The 16,444-nt window shown below is 45.9% G+C and overlaps 1 protein-coding gene across 3 annotated transcripts in view; it reads right to left on the reverse strand.

Moving 5' to 3' along the window:
- Window positions 1-16,444, reverse strand: part of BPTF (bromodomain PHD finger transcription factor) — a 1,660,779-nt gene that overhangs the window by 929,676 nt on the left and 714,659 nt on the right. For all 3 annotated transcript variants that reach the window (XM_086930929.1, XM_086930930.1, XM_086930928.1), the window contains exon 17: window positions 8,670-8,793. In XM_086930929.1, the coding sequence (XP_086787055.1) occupies window positions 8,670-8,793 (124 nt within the window). The remainder of the gene's footprint in view (window positions 1-8,669; window positions 8,794-16,444) is intronic.

The raw sequence follows: 16,444 nt of genomic DNA on the forward strand, positions 1-16,444 counted from the left end.
CAGCAGACCTTAGAGCTCCAAGGCAGGGTGCATTATAGTACATCTGAGGACATATATGCATGAGCAGAAAAGCTCCTGTGATGTCTAGTTCAATTAGAAGAGATTGGAAGTGATCAGGGAGCCCATATTAAAAGCATGTACTGGACACTAGTCAGTACAAATTACCCAGCTACATGATGGTTTTAATGAAACTTATGATGTTTGATATCAAACATCTTATCTTGATAAATCCATATTGATGCAAGTATAGGATTTATGATGACATGCACCCAGAGTGCACCGTAGAGGTACCCCCTGAAACCTAGGAGTCCTCTAGTGTGCTGGCTGACTAATATCATCCAGTCTACCACCACAGACAAGCTTCTGCCCCCTCGCGGTGAGAGACAGCGTTCTCAGAAGCCAGAAACAATGCCAGCTTGTGAGGAAGGTGTTCACACCTCCTCCAGCAGGATTGCTAGTGATTTAGAATATCGGGGTCAGGGCCAGAGGCCTCAAAGCCACTGCCACCTTGGATTTGCGACCCTGGCTTCCACCAGTCGAGGGGAATGCCGTCCCCGACCCTGAGGTCCATTTGGCACCAGAGCATTTGGGAAAATTAGCTAGTCAGGAGGCGTGCCACACTTACAGGCTGAGCAAAAGAATGATGGATTAATCCCAGATCCTTGTGAATGATTGTTTCATTTGCATTTGTCGCCCTAAGTGGGAAGGGTATGCCCAGACCTGGGTCCCGATCTCCCTGCACCACTGGATTCAAACTAGCCTGGCTGATGAGGGATGATGCCCAACCAGTCCCAGGATGCTTGTTTCCATTCCAGGGAGGACCTGGCTTGTCAGTTCGGGCTGGACTGTTCCCGTAAGGAACAAGGTCAAGACTGAATTGCATATGGCTGGGTCCAAACTGGGGTGGTGTGGTGAACTAAAGAATGATGGATTAAACCCAGATCCTTGTGTCGGGGGTGAATGTCTGCAATGTCCAGCATCCCGTCCATCAATATTTTATTAACACTTACAAGCTGGGCACACCCCTAAGGTGGGCCAAGAAGTAACCACTCAAAGAAGGGTTTCGCCATCTTGTTTTGGTGAAACTACAAACTCTGGGGTGTTTATGCCCAATTTCCACAGGAAGTGGTCATATAGGGGGTGTAGTCACCGTACGGGTAGGAAGCTCATTGGCTACTACCTTACAGTCCCCTTAATGCCCCCAAAGTCAGTATTTTTGGGTCCCCTTGACACTAGGAGCTTAAACTAATGGGACAGAGGATGGATGAAGAAGGACCGACAGAGCGAGAATAGAGGACCTGCAGCAAAGATTGGCGCCAAACCCAGCCAGGCTGCTTGCTTCTTGACAATCGCAGAGACTGACTTATCCAAAAGCTGCACATCCTTACTAAACCCATGGAGGACTGTCCAGTACCTCAACAACCAGCAAATATCTCCCTTTGGGTGGAGGAGCCACTTACCTGCATCTGCAGGCACCGACTGCACCGGCCCAGATCAAGGTGTGAAAAGATAGGTAGATAGGTAGATAGATAGATAGATAGATAGATAGATAGATAGATAGATAGATAGATAGATAGATAGATAGGATAGATAGGATAGATAGGATAGATAGGATAGATAGGATAGATAGGATAGATAGGATAGATAGATTTTTTTTAAAGATGTAACACTTTACATCTCCCTATGCCTTTCACGGTGGATGATTCATTTATGTCACTGCTAACGGGTTGTACATTTTTTATGTCTACAAAAGCAGTTTGCAAAAGCATTTGCAACTGTCGAAATTTGTCTCTGATGTGTCCTCGTGTCTGGGGAGATCTGATCCATTAAACAGGTTATTTTCCACAACTTCGAGAGCCGTTCTCTTTTCTCGTAAAGGAGTAGAGGGATGTATATATATCTATATATCTCCTATCTCCGCTACCATCCTCAATCCAAATAGACGAATGCAGACCCAGGAAATAGTGCACATTTTCTTCATTGAGGAACGCCCTGCACCTACGCCATTACGCGTTTCAGCCTACCAGAGGTCTTGATCATATGACACACTATGGGATTGCTCTCACCAACTTAAAATGCTAGTGCAAATCACACGACAGGGTTCACGGGTAACCAAAAACATACTAATACTTTGATAGTCTGTCTTCTCATCCTCTGTTTTGGAAGTTCATTATATGATTGCAATAATTTATCATCCAATCAATGTACAACAAAATAAAGCATTATGAACATGTAAATACCTAAATAATTAGTGCTTAAAAGGACTTGCATAAAAATAATTAAAAATTCATGGCTAGCTCACTTCGAATCAAAGGGTTGATATCGGATACCCAATTCTGTACATAAATAAGCAGATCATATATAAATACATGTAATTAAATGCTTTAAAGATGTAATGCCACCACTCAGGTATGTAAAGTGGTGACATTGAGCTGTAACCCCGATATGCCTTTGCCCATAGAGAACACGTTGTTGTTTGGCATTTCCATGCAGTTCAATTATAATCAAAAGTTTGATTTATATGCTAAAAAGCAACCCATAAACTGTTGCTTTTCATGATGATATGGTATGATTGTGTTTGTAGCTAGTATACTGCCATAGTGGGCCTTGATTACCTCATTCAACCCCTGATCAAAGTGCTAGTGCCTATAGTGCAAATGATATTACCACGCTAAATCACGCTGTGATTTAGTCAGTGCAAATGTGCAATAATAAAGAGTTAAGTGAAAGGTACAATTTATGTCCGCAGCAGCGACATATCAGCTGGTATACAGCTAGAGCATTACAAGACTAATGCGATTTAAAAACAAATTATAAACAGGTAAAGAAATCCTCACTAGAGTGAAGTAGTGTGGCTCACTGGTTAGAGGCGGCAGACCCGAGAGCAGAAGACGGCCCGGGACCAGGGTTCGATTCCCGGCGCGGCAGGTTTCTGGACCAGGGTCAGCGGACTCGATAATTCTCTCGCCTCGGTGCCCACTCTGATCAGCGATCACACTCGGCAACTCTGGGCATTAGCTTGCCTCATCTTCACTAACGGCCCCACCAGACCGCCGGGGATGCCTGGTCTCACCCTGGAGATACCCATTAAGGGACCATCTCTCAGGGAAGCCAGGAAGGGTTTCGCAGCGGTCGAAGCGCCTTGGGACCCTACGGGTAAGTAGTGCGCTATATAAATGCCAATACATTTACAAGATGTGTGTGTGTGTGTGTGTGTGTGTGTGTGTGTGTGTGTGTGTGTGTGTGTGTGTGTGTGTGTGTGTGTGTGTGTGTGTGTGTGTGTGTGTGTGTGTGTGTGTGTGTGTGTGTGTGTGTGTGTGTGTGTGTGTGTGTGTGTGTGTGTGTGTGTGTGTGTGTGTGTGTGTGTGTGTGTGTGTGTGTGTGTGTGTGTGTGTGTGTGTGTGTGTGTGTGTGTGTGTGTGTGTGTGTGTGTGTGTGTGTGTGTGTGTGTGTGTGTGTGTGTGTGTATATATATATATATATATATCAGATCTATCATTCAATTTCAGGCACTTTATCCATGTTGTAACAGATTCCTATGGAGTGTTCCTGATGCAGGGAGTGAAGGATGCTGAAGATGTTATAAGGATGTTGTGGATGCATCACAGTCAACTGGGGTCTACCTTTCCTGCAGGCACTCCATGATTCACGATGATTGTGCAGGGGTCCTGGTTGCAGGGTCAACGTCCAACGAGGTCCTCTCTGGTCTGCCCAAAGTCAACTGGCCACTAGTCTACCAGTTGCCCGGTGTCATAGTCACAGGCCAATCCCTCCTAGGATGATAACTTGTCTTCCAAGGGAACCAGCGACTCTTCAACGTCACTCCTGGGCTGAGCAAACTTCAGAACAACCCTGTGCGTCAGGTCTTGGACCCTGGTGCTGCACAACAGCAGTGGAAGGGCTTGAAGACTTTTGGCTACCAACTTTTCCCCAGCGTTGTTCTTCCACTGGTGTGTCCCTCTGCTTCCAACAGGATGCCAGTCAGGTGGCCTTTGGAGTCTCTTGGCTTTGGCTGGGCTATGGAGGTGACTCCTCCTCGAGGAGGACATAATCACAGTCCCTTCCTTAACTAGGTGCAGTCCTGGTCGGTGCAGACTCTTAGATGGTCCTTTGACGCTACAGGGTGGTCTTTCTTTGTGTCATAATTCCTTCTTCTAGTGGGTAGAGATCTGATGTCTGGGTGCAAGGGGTGCCCCGTATTTGAAAAATGCCCTCAAGGCATGATGAGGTTGGTAGACAATGAGCTACTGGTTTCCCTCCTACCTGGTGATCATTTCCTGTGGAAAAGGCCTCTGGCTATCCCCGAATGCACCATATTGCCCACTCCCAAGATGGCAAAACCCCTTTCTCAGTGTTCTGACGTCCCTAGTCCACCCCTGGGGTGTGGCTACCTCAGGGTTAAGCAGCCTTGGGGAAACTGGTTTGACAACTGTTTTCCCCTTTCTGTTCCCTGTGCTAGCCTGTCTAAACAACGGGGAACCCTCTTTCCTAATGGGACACATCTGCCTTTCAAAGGTGGCTTCTCCTTTGAAGCCTTACTGTTAGGAGGAACATGCAAGTGGCTTCAAGCAGTAGGCAGGCAGCACCTCCACTGCCTACATGCCCTCGTCGTTCTATCTGAGAGTCAATGGAACGTCTCCCCAGGAGGGCAGAAAGCTGTCTTGTGGAAACGTCTCCATGTGTTCTTGGTTATGCACAGGCGTTTTAAAGGCAACAAAGTGGCAGCTTGGTAAAAGCTGCACAATGAAACATGTCACATTAATTGCGACTTGAGATACAAGTTGGGATTAATGTAATGAGTTGATTGATACCTTGGAGCGCACACTTTGGTCAACCATTCAGAAGTTGGAACAGCTGAGGGGTCCGCATGTAATCCTGTAATTGCCAACTGGGCAACTAAGTTTTCCCACAGTATAAAATGGGGTTTTGCGTGTTTAATGTCAGGACATGTAAAATACATATCCTGCCTGTGTCATATGCTACACCCTGCCTTAGGACTCGGTAGGCCTGTCAGAAGGGTGACTTACAGAGATATACAGGGAAAGTAGTCACTTTGCCATTGTTTTCAATGGCAAAGTTGGGCTAGCAGTGTATGACTGGTTTGCAAGTCTGCAGTATCTGACTGGGGACTAGTTTTACTTGGGGGACCTACAGGGAGGCACAAACAGGGCTGCAAGCCCTAGAGTACCACTCTAGTATGCATGCCATGGGTATCATATAGCAGGAACCTACAGGTAAATTAGCCATTTCCCATTGGGCACAGCCAATCAGACTTACACTTTAGGGTCAGAGCACTGGCACTGAGGAATGGTTAGCAGGCCTTGGTGCTTTCCCAATTTTTTTTCTATTTTGAACGATTAATAAAAATCTTTGCATTTGGTCTAAAAGTACTTAGTTGAGCACTTTGCAACGCACATAAAAAGCAAGAGATAAAAGGAAGACATTTCATTACAGGCACATTAGTATAAAAACATTTCAAGATTGGCTGTGTTAATAAATATGAAAAAAATAAATATGTGCAAAATAAATCTTGTGCTATCCTTAAAATAGGGAAAAGTTAAAAACCCAGGGATACCTATGAGGCGATGTAAGTGTATGATTTTTTGTACTTGCAATAACAGGAAAGCAAAAAAACTGTCAAACACTCGCAAGTGAAAGTTCTTTACTTGTAAGGGATTTTCGCAGGTCATAGTTTTTTTCAGTTCAGTTCAAGGGCTAACGGCTGGGTTTAGCGCGTTGTTTGCTAACTTCATAAAGCGAACCAGTCTGCAGGCTAGTTGAATGTCCTCCCCGTTAAAGCACACCAACAATGCCTTTTGGCAGGTTCGCAGACGTCTCTGGTACCACAGCTGTGTTAGTTGTCTTCTTCGTTCAGTATCTAGGGCTTTACAGCTGTATAGCAATTGCAAAATGTCCTCCTTTGGATATTCGCAGTCTGCACTTTGTGTTGGATTCCGAGCGTCTCCACGGGGGAAGATGTTCTTTTGATGGCATTACCCCCATCCTCACCTGCAAAAAAGATTCCTTCGCCGCCCTTGAGAAGCCAGTACCTAAGTAGACCTGTGGTTGGGGCCTGATGTAGCTCTGGATCACGAACCACCTGTGGGTCCTCCCAGTTAGTACTGCTTTATCTTCTTCCATGGATTGAATCTTTACAGTTTTGTTGACAAGCCGTTTAAAGCATTTGTGTGTACAGCTTGCTTCCCAAAGGTCTTTTAGCGCAAGGGTGCTTATTGCTGCTTGGAGATAGATCATTGCAGGGCTGTCCGTGTTTCTTTCCAGTTCTTTCCATAAGTAAGTATTCAGGGTGCCTATCTCAGCACTCTTTACTTTGTGCCAGCATTTTACATAAGCGCCTTTATGTGCTATTTGTTGTTTCTGTAGGCCGAACTCAAGCCTTAGTTGGGCTGGCAAGGTGTACGGTGGGAGACTGAAGAGAATTCGCATCGATTTTGCTACTGCTTTGTCTAATGTGAGCTCGTCTTTCCCTCTCATTCATTCGCTACCATAGGTTATCAATGGCAATAGTCTTGCTTGCAGGACGTCTAACAGAGGGATTAGGTTTGGTCCCGCTATTTTGTTCTTCATGCTTTTCAGTGCAATGGCCAATGATGTCCCTCTGTTCTTAATTGCCATTTTTTGTTGTTTGAAAGGGCCTTTCGAATCGAAAATTATACCCAAATATTTATATTCTTTGACTGTTTCCATCTTCTGGTCATGCAGAAACGAATTTTTGATTTAATATCATCACCTTTGATTTCCCTAAGTTTATACTTAATCTGTTCTTGTCTGAGAAATTGCTCGTTGTGTTAATGAGGTGTTGAGGGCCAACAGGGGTTTGGCTTATTAATATTAAATCGTCCGCATACAGTAGGTTCGACAAAGTGAAGCCCCCTAGCTTTGGGGCGTGATGATTACATTTATAAAGGTCATCAGAGAGGTCGGACATGAAGAGGTTGAACAGGGTCGGTGCGAGGACGTACCCCTGCTTTAAACCTTTTGTTGTTTTTATTTTTCTTGATAGACAATTACCTGCCCCCAGTTTTATTTGGATCCAGGTTTCTGTGTGCAATAAGAACAGTAGGTTCAGCAGTTTGGGGTCAGCTTCCCAGCTTCCCAGCTTGAGAGCTTGGCCCAGGGTTGTCTATGCTGTCAAATGCAGCTGAATAGTCAATGAAGCACACATACAGCGATTTTTTGTGTTTGTTTATAGAACCTATTAGCAGGGAGAGGGCCAGAATGTTTGTTGTTATCCCTGTGTTTTTTTGGAAGCTGGTCTGATTGATGGGTATTAAGGTTTTCTTTGATGCCCAAGCTGTTAGCTCTTCTAGTGGGAGCACCGAAAAAATATTTGGCATCTATGTCAATAAGGGCAATGAGTCTATAATTCTTTGCTTCGCTCCTGTTGTCTTATTTATGAATCGGGGCGATGATTGATCTATTCCAGGAGCTCGGGATTTGCTCTGCTATCCAGATTTTCTCGAAGAGGGGGAGCATTTGCTCGGCCCAGTAATTTGGTTCTTGCTTGTAGAGGGCAGGTGGGATTTCGTTTGGCCCTGAGGCTCCCTCTTTCCGGCCTTTAGCAATTCTTCCCTTGATCTGTATTATGCATCCTGGGAAAATGGTCTCCTCGGTTGGTGGCTTTTGGTCCTTTGTATTCTCCTCCCGGTCTTCTGGGTCTTGTGTTACAATGTTGGTTACGTAGTTGAAGTGGTTAGTTAGATGTTTTACCCAGGACTCCTCCGTTATATAGGAATTTATTTCAGGGGCTTTGGGATTCTCGATTTTATTAACGGTGTTCCAGAATCTCGCGCTGTTATTTCTTGCGACGTAAAGCAATTTCGCCCATGTTTTTTCTGTGGAGTCCTGTTTTATTCGCCACCCGATATTTTTCTTGTTGGTCTTGAATGTCCTCAATTCGGTCAATAAGTATTTGTCGCTACCGTTTATCCACAGATCGCGGAGTGTACTATTAATTGCAGTTTTTATTTGCGTTAATTTGCAAGTTCGGGGTGTCTGAGGGTAAGTTTTTGGGTTACTTGTCCACCAGGCATGTTGTTCTTTTTGCTTCATTGGTGCGTGGATTTCTTGTGAGAAATTGCTCTTTGAGTTAGCTAGGCCAAAAGATTTCAGAAAGGTTTCCCAAGCGGTTATGTTGTTATCATGGAGTGGTTTAACACTTTCCCAGCAGATCTTGGCATCTTTCGCAAGTTTTTCTGGGTCGCTTGTTTTGCATTTGATTCTTTTACATTTTGACGTGATCGTTAAATTTTGCATTTCGGTTGGAATTGTTAATGCTGTCCCCTGTGCCATCAGTGTCAGTTCTTGCGGTAGATTATCACTGCAGTTGTATGTACCAATTTTAAAGTTGTTTAATAATGAAAAAAGAGAATAGGATAAAAAGGTGTAGTCTATCGCTGTGCTAGAGTTGAAGTTGTGAAAGGTTGCTCTCCCAATTGCAAAACCAGCAGCATTAGTCAAACAACTTGCAGTGACCATACAAAAAGAGGAATTTCCTTACACCTACTTGAGAATTTTATTGGTTGTGATATTGGTTGTGAACATAAGGCAACTATGATTGTAGACCCACTCCAAAAAGGCTCCTTAGATGCAGCTGGGGTCTTTGGAACAGGATGTGTTCAGGAGAAACAGGGGCATAGTGTTCTCACCTGCTGAGCAGCCAAACGCTGTTGTTTTACTTGGGAATCCATTTGAACTTTCAACTCATCGGTTTTCTTCTTTTCCACAATTTTTGACTGCTCCTCTGCGGCCTGTGCCTTTTCCTTATCCACCCTAGTACAAAAGGAAAATGACAATGTTAAATATTCACTTTAAAGTCATAAGTTAAATGTATCAATAGCCATAGCCTTTCATACCTTAATAATCCGAACAGTTTCCATGGCAATAAGGAACTCTACAGTCTAGAGGATGCCTATGAGTCTACCACACTGCATGGCAAGTGCTGTAGGTAAGTATCATTTTACGTTTGCAAAATGTACAGTTGTAGATAACACACTCTGGATAGACTGTAAAACCACATGGTCCATCTCAAATGTTGTAACTGATAGTAAGTAGCAATGAAACTAATGACAAATTAAATAGGGTAGTAGTGGTAAGGTGAGGTTAGGTATTTCTATTCTTCCACCGTGAAAGGTATGCCCACAGTGAATGTAGTCACTTCCAGCAAATATCCTTATTTAGAAGCACTTCATCAGACGGAAGGGAGACCAGATCAGGTAGGAGCTTACTATGGCCTCCTTACCTGTACCTACTAATTTAGAACATCGTCTGATTTTTCTAGGACTTATTCACTGGACGTATAATCTGTGATTCTTTACCACACCTGACCAACGACAACATCAAATGCTCACATTACACTTCCAATAAGGATATTTGCTGGATTTGACTATGTTTTCTGTGGGCATACCTCTCGTGGTGGAACAATAGAAATACCTAACATATGAGCTTGTTTGAAACGATCTAGTACTTAACAGTAATTTTGGACTGGAACATAGATTGTGAGGGAGGTTTTTTCCACTTACACTTTGATATGGACCTTTGATTAAAATTTTCGGATCTGGCTACACTTATCTTTGGATTACTTCCTTATCACATTAAGCCTTGAAAAAGTCATGCAGTGACGAAACAATTGTCAACTGTTTTTGTGAAGCAAGAAACTATAAAAGAAGAATGTACAGAAGAATACAAGAATATTCCATTGTGTTAATAAACTTCATTTCTAAATAAATAATATCTTTACTGTTTGGATTTTATATTGTTGTAATACCGTACGAGTTCTTGGATTTTCGATTGCATTAATATAGCAATGAAACTAGAACATGACCGCTGGATCCACCCCTTACCTTAGGACTTTACCCAGGAGTCAGACTCTATAAGCTAGTTTGTTTTTAGCAATCCCCTTGCACAGCAGTAGTTGGAGGCAGTTGGCTCCGCGTGAGGTCGTCCATGCCGGAAGTGACGTCTGTGGTGCCAAATAGGAGCCACCCCAGCACACTGACCTCAGTTCTTGACTGTTTTTCCGCACCAGTAAATGTAAATGTAAATGTATTTGAGCTTATATAGCGCACAGCTACCCACAAAGGGTTTCCCGGCGCTTGCTTAGGGAACCCGTCCTGGTATTCCCCTGTGAGATAACCCCGGCAGGGTATCCACAAGGTGAAAGCCAGGCATCCCGGCGCGAGGGGCCGTTGTGGAGATTAAGCAGGCTATTGCCCAGAGTCGCAGAGTGTGAACCCGTGAGTCGAGAAGGCACCGGAGCGAGAATTATCGAGTCCGTGGAATTTTTGAGCCCAAGACCCGCCGAGGCGGGGAATTGAACCCTGGTCCAGGGCCGATCTCAGCTTCCGGGTCTGCCGCCTCTAACCCCTGAGCCACACTTCTCCGCAAGGAGCTAAGGAGGAATGACTAATGTGCATAAGTGAGGTCCTGAAGGATCTTTCATGTGGTAAGAGGGTACAGAACAGGCCACCAAGGAACTGTTATTCTCAGTACAAGCCTAGTCAGGATAGGGCCCGTGGGGAGGCCTGGTGGCTGCATGTGTCAACGACCCGAGACAGAGAAAGATGAAAGTTGTGGCATCTGAAGGATGCAGGGTTCAAACTGGTGGCCCAGGTGCGATGGCTGGGCTTCTGTGTCTGGTGAAGGAAGACCGCAGTGGCCCCAGTAATCAGGTGCCTGCCCCGCAGAGGTCAGACAGGTGGAGCTCAGGTAGAAAACAAGAGAATGCAGCCCTGACATGCCAGCAAGGGGCGAGAGCCTGAGGCAATGCGGAGGGACATGAAGACTGTGCTGATCAGTCCACAGCCCGAAGCACAGCGGCCTCGTTAGGAGGTCCGGCCGGGAGTCCAAGACGTTGCACACCGTGCGGGTGGCGAGGTGGGGGTTTCTTCCTCCTGCTCTACCCTATGTGTCCAGCTCAGCCCGGTGGGAAGGACCCCTGGAGGATCTGGAGCCAGGGGGTCGGGAGCAGTGCGAAGTCAGACATTGCTTACTATGGCATCCTTACCTGTACCCACTAATTTAGAACATCGTATGATTTTTCTAGGACTTATTCACTGGATGTATAATCTGTGATTCTTTACAACACCTGACCAACAACGACATTGAATGCTCACATAACACTTCCAATAAGGATATTTGCTGGATTTGACTACATTTCCTGTGGGCATACCTCCCGTGGTGGAACAATAGAAATACCTAACATATGCCTGCGGGTGGCGAGGTGGGGGTCCAGCTCAGCCTGGTGGGAAGGACCCCTGGAGGAACTGGAGCCAGGGGGCTGGGAGCAGTGCGAAGTCTGACGTGGCTGATCGTAGAGCTTGACTCCTGCCTAACCCAGGACCACTGTGGATTGCCCAGATGAGCTGTGGTTATTTCTGTGACAGAGTGCTGAAAGAGGGGGCAGTGGACTGGCTGGTGGGACCTGGCTGCTCTATCCCATGGGTAGATTTGCTCTTTTCAAAATGTTGATTCTCCTGCTGCTACTTTATGCTCTCCCGGACTACAATCTTCCTATCCCTAGTCCTGGTTCAAATGTCTGGTACCTATGTGATGAAGGTTTATATGGGATCACAAACCCCAAAGGATGGCATTTGACAAATGAGTTTGCTCTGTGAATGACGGGGCTTGCTACGACGGCTGTATACCTTTTTTATAGGGCTAACCAGCCCATGACTATCAACAACTGGATGCACAGGAGTTGGGGGACCTAGCCTATCAAGGAGAACTGGCCCTACTAGACCTCAATAACATCACCCAAGTGGTGTTCTGGATGTGGAGGGCAGCGCTGCGATGGATCAGCCAGGACCAAAAGCTCTCACTTTAAACTCTCCTGAGGATAGGCAAGTTGCTAACCCAAGTAGTGAACCTAGAGGGCTTCCATGGATGGGACAAGATAAGGATCTCACGTCTGGGAGATGTGTGGGACCGAGGTCACATTAAGGACTTTTAGGACCTCCCAGTGGACTTCCAAATGCCCAGCTACCAATTTTTGGGGTACTTACAGTTTCAGTATGCACTCCACGAATAGCAAGGGAAACTGGAAGAGTTTCCAGAATGTAGTCCACTGGAAGGTCGCTTGCCGATTGGTCATTTGGGGCAAGGCAGAATCTCACAGATTACAAGACCTTAGTAACACACTCCCTGAACCGTATGGGCTCCTTAAGGGTGAAATGGGAGAAACGGATGGGGGAGTGGGATAGGCCAATTGGTAAGATGCATGTATGGCTTCCTGGGTGTTGGCAATATCAGTGAGACTCTGGCTCATACAGTTCAAGTATCTGACTGTGGAAAACCAGAGTCTGCACGTCCCACAGTGCACTGGAAACAGAGATTCTAGGGGAAACCTTTATCACATGGTGTGGTTATGTCCGTCATCTATAGGTACTAAGACACTGTTATATCTACTCTGACCTGCGTGGCGGGAATGCGTAATGAGATGCACCCTTGGGTAGTGCTTCTGGGCATCCTAGATGAATTGGGGCGGGGGGGCCACTGAAGAGACATTATACTGGTGGCACTGGGCACGCTGATCGCAATGAAAGATTAAGCCAGGCAGTGGAATTCCCCAGTAGGTCCATCTACAGCGGCCTGGACGAATGGCATGGATTGGTGTGTCAAGATGGCAGAGACCATACATACACTGCCAAAGGTTGTACCCGCGAATTTGGGAGGGTCTGTCTGGAATAAATGGTAATAATATTATGGACTAAGCGGATGAGGCTGAAGCGAACTTAAGACTTGGCCCTCAGCCAACAGTGGCTATAGTGAAGGTGAGGAAGGCAAGGGCCAGACCATGTTTGCATCATATATCCCAGTAGAGCAATTTGTTGTAAAGGTTGCAATAAAAGAACGAACATCGTTTTGTAAAAACAAAAAGTGCACAGAACAAAAAGGATGAGAGGGTAGGTCATGAATCTGAGACTGGATAGCCTCTACCAGATCAGGCATTACTCAAGGTAAGTAATTTGCTCATCTGACCGAGACTCCAAGCCACAGATTAATTATCTTAGAACTGATACAAAGCAATCTCTACCCGGAGATAGGTCTGTGGACTGGTTTAAACTATAAAGTACTGGAGGACTAAACAGGCAAAATGCCCATCTCGCCAGACCAGACCGTCGAGGCAGTAGCAATTGGAGATAATGAGTATTATGGCCACATTGTAGCCTGACAGATGTCTAGGACAGAGACTCAACTAGCTAACACAGTTCAGGGTCCCTAAGGGCTGCAGCATGTAATAGGTCATCCAAAGGGATCCACACAAAGTGCATGCAGACTGTCATTGCAGGGTGCGTTGAAATGGTGCAAGCAATTCCGAAAACAGGACAGTGCCCACTCCCAGTGTGAAATGCCCAATTACACTGCGTGTGCTACATGTAAGTCAACCCTACAGCAGGACTTGGAGCCCCAAGGCAGGGTGAATTATATTACATGCGAGGACACATCTGCTTGAGCAGATATGCCCCTATGATGTCTAGCTCCATTGCTAGACATTGCAGGTGATCAGGAAGCCACTTTAAAGGTATGTACCGGACAGTGGTCATTACGAGTTACCCAGCTACGTAATGGCTTAGCTGCAGATACTAATGTTTGGTATCAAACATCTTGTCTTAATAAATCTGTACTGATGCCAGTATCAGATTTATGAGGACATGCAACCGAAAGGCAACAAAGAGGTGTCCCCTGTATCCATACTAGTCACTTAGTGTGTTGGCCGACTGGTATCGTCCAGCCTGCCACCACAGATGAGTTTCTGACCAACTGAAACTGAGAGCCAGCGCTCTCAGAGGCCAGGAAGAATGCCAGCCCGGCAGAAGGTGATCACACCTAATCCAGCACGATAGGGAATTTAGCATGTTAAGGCCAGAGGCTTCAAAGTCTCTGCCGTCTTTGATAACAACTTTGATAACCTCCCCGCAGATCTGGGGAACGCCAATCCCTGCCCGGAGGACCATTTAGCACCAGAGCAGGCGGCAAATTAGATATTCAGGAGGAGTTTTATTGTAGGCTAGTCACGCCCCTAAGGTGGGCTACCTAAAGTGGGCAGCCATAGTAGGGTTCACCATCTAAATAGAGAATTCTGGATCAGGCTTAGGCCCACTCCCCATTGAAAGTGGCCCTCCGGGGTGTTTAGGATAGTACACGGTAGTAGCCAATGGTGTAGACCATTGGCTACTAACATGTACTATCCTAAACACCCCCACATTGAATATTTAGGGGTCCCCCAACACCCAAGAGACAGATTTGTCTACTTGGGAATAGAAGAAGGGCAAAAAAGACGTCCTGGTGAGAACGGAGGACATAAAGCAAACTTGGCACAAAACTGCATGGATGCTGGTACCTCGACAATTTTAAAGACAACCTGTCCAAAAGCTGTGTATCCTCCCCAACACTTGAAGGACTGTCCAGCACTCCACCAAACATCTAACATCTCCTTGGGGTGGAAGAGCCACGCCCCTACATCCACAGACACTGACCGCACTAGTCTGGTACACCGTGCTGTTAGCCCAAGGGAGCAGCACATCAGAAAGAAGTCTTCATGACTCTAGGAGGTCAGCCCCATTTCTAAACCGAGTTTCAAGATGCTAGACCCTCCAGGAGCCCTCCTGCACCAATACCCTGGGCACCAAGGCGCCTGCACCAGACAAGGCTTGTGTTCAGCCCGGACACCACTTACGTGGAAAACCTACCTGCACAATGAGGGACTTCAGGACGGATGAGATCCACAACCAGAGTGGGCGGGTTGCCTTGTTTTTTCCTCCTCTACAGAACTGACCGACAACCGTTAATACCTCGGCCTTCAGTGGCCAGACAGCCAAGACCCTCTGCACCAGAGCTACACTCCTGACTGTCACCTTGGCATAGGGGTCCTAACAACCTGAACCCGCCTTAGGGTTCTCTCGGACTTAAGTACCCCACTCCCCCTTAAAGTCTTTGTTTTAGGTACCATTGACTTCAACAGTGTATCGCTCGAAGCTACTATCACAACCAGCATCTCTGCAGCTAAACATCTCAGGGCAGGTAAACCCAAACTGTTGGTGGTTCTTTGGACCTTAGCCTCTGAGCACCGTAGGTCCTAAAGGGCACCTCCAAACACAGAGTGCAAGTATATGTTTGCTGTGTATGTTTTTCCTTCCGTAGGCTAACATTACAGAGTTCGAGGCTCATACCTCAAAATTTTTTTACTGTTTTCTTGTACAATCGATAACTCTGAAAGTACTTACCTGATTCCAAAGATCTTGGTGTCTAATTTCATATAAAATTATAGAAATTTGTAAATTGGCCTCAGATTTCTATTTGAATGTATACCTCATTTATTGACTCGATGTGTGCAACAAATGCTTAACACTCACCTCTGATAAGCTAAACTGCTCGACCACACTACTACACATAGAGTACTTGGGATTTTTAAATTAAGTCCTTGTAAACGATTATGGGTCGTCTGGACTTTTTGCTTGGTGTGCCTTTACACAAGCCCACTACATATACCAGCCAGCTTTACAAGGATCAACTGAAACTGCTTGATGTTTGCTAACCCTTCTGGTAGATGTTATCGCCACAAGAAAGATGATGTTAATAGTGAGGAGCCGAAGAGGGAAGCTGTGCACCGGCTCAAAGGGTGAACACAAGAAAAGTGAGAACTAGATTTCAGTTCCATTAGGCTATAGGAGGAAAAACATGCTGTAAACCTTTAAGGAATCTAGTCACAACAGGTCCCTTTAGCAGGAAAGGTTGGTCCGGCATCATCAGAAAGGTGGAAATGGTGGACAGAAATCCCGTAACTATGCTCAAAGCAAAACCTTTACGGGAATAGAACAAACAAGAGACCTTCAAACAAGGATGCAGACAGAGAATCAACAGATTAAGATGTACACCCAACCACATACTTGTCCCATTGGTAGGCGTCAATAGTTTTAATGGTTGAACGCCTGGCTGCCAAAATGACATCACACATTAGGAGGGAGATCAAACACCCTCATTGGTCACCACTCAGACTCCATGCATGAAGGAAGAGAGTGGACAGGTTCGGGTGCAGTACCATTCCTGGTTGCTGAAGGGTCAGCCTAACTGGAGAACAGAAGCTCGTGCTCAGAAGTTTGTGGTACCCATTCTCTCCAAGCCCATTCCGGAGCCACTTGGATGGCTTGGGCCCGGTCGTTCTTGATTTCCTAGAGAACTCTGGAAAGGAGAGGTGTAGGCAGAAATGCATCTCTGAGCGAGAGTTCGCTTGGAAACTCCAGTGTGCAGAAATGCTGACATTACGCATGTTTGGCAATGGTGAACAGATCAAACCATGTTTCTCCCCAACCAAGGAAGAGAGCTTGCAGCACCACTGGAAGAAGATCTGCTAGGCATTGACGGCTGAGTTTGTCTGCTCTGGTGTTCAGAGAGCCCACCAAATGTTGAACTGCCAGGAATATGT

Source organism: Lissotriton vulgaris, chromosome 7 (assembly GCF_964263255.1).
Source record: "Lissotriton vulgaris chromosome 7, aLisVul1.2, whole genome shotgun sequence".
In the NCBI taxonomy this organism is placed as follows: Eukaryota; Metazoa; Chordata; class Amphibia; order Caudata; family Salamandridae; genus Lissotriton; species Lissotriton vulgaris.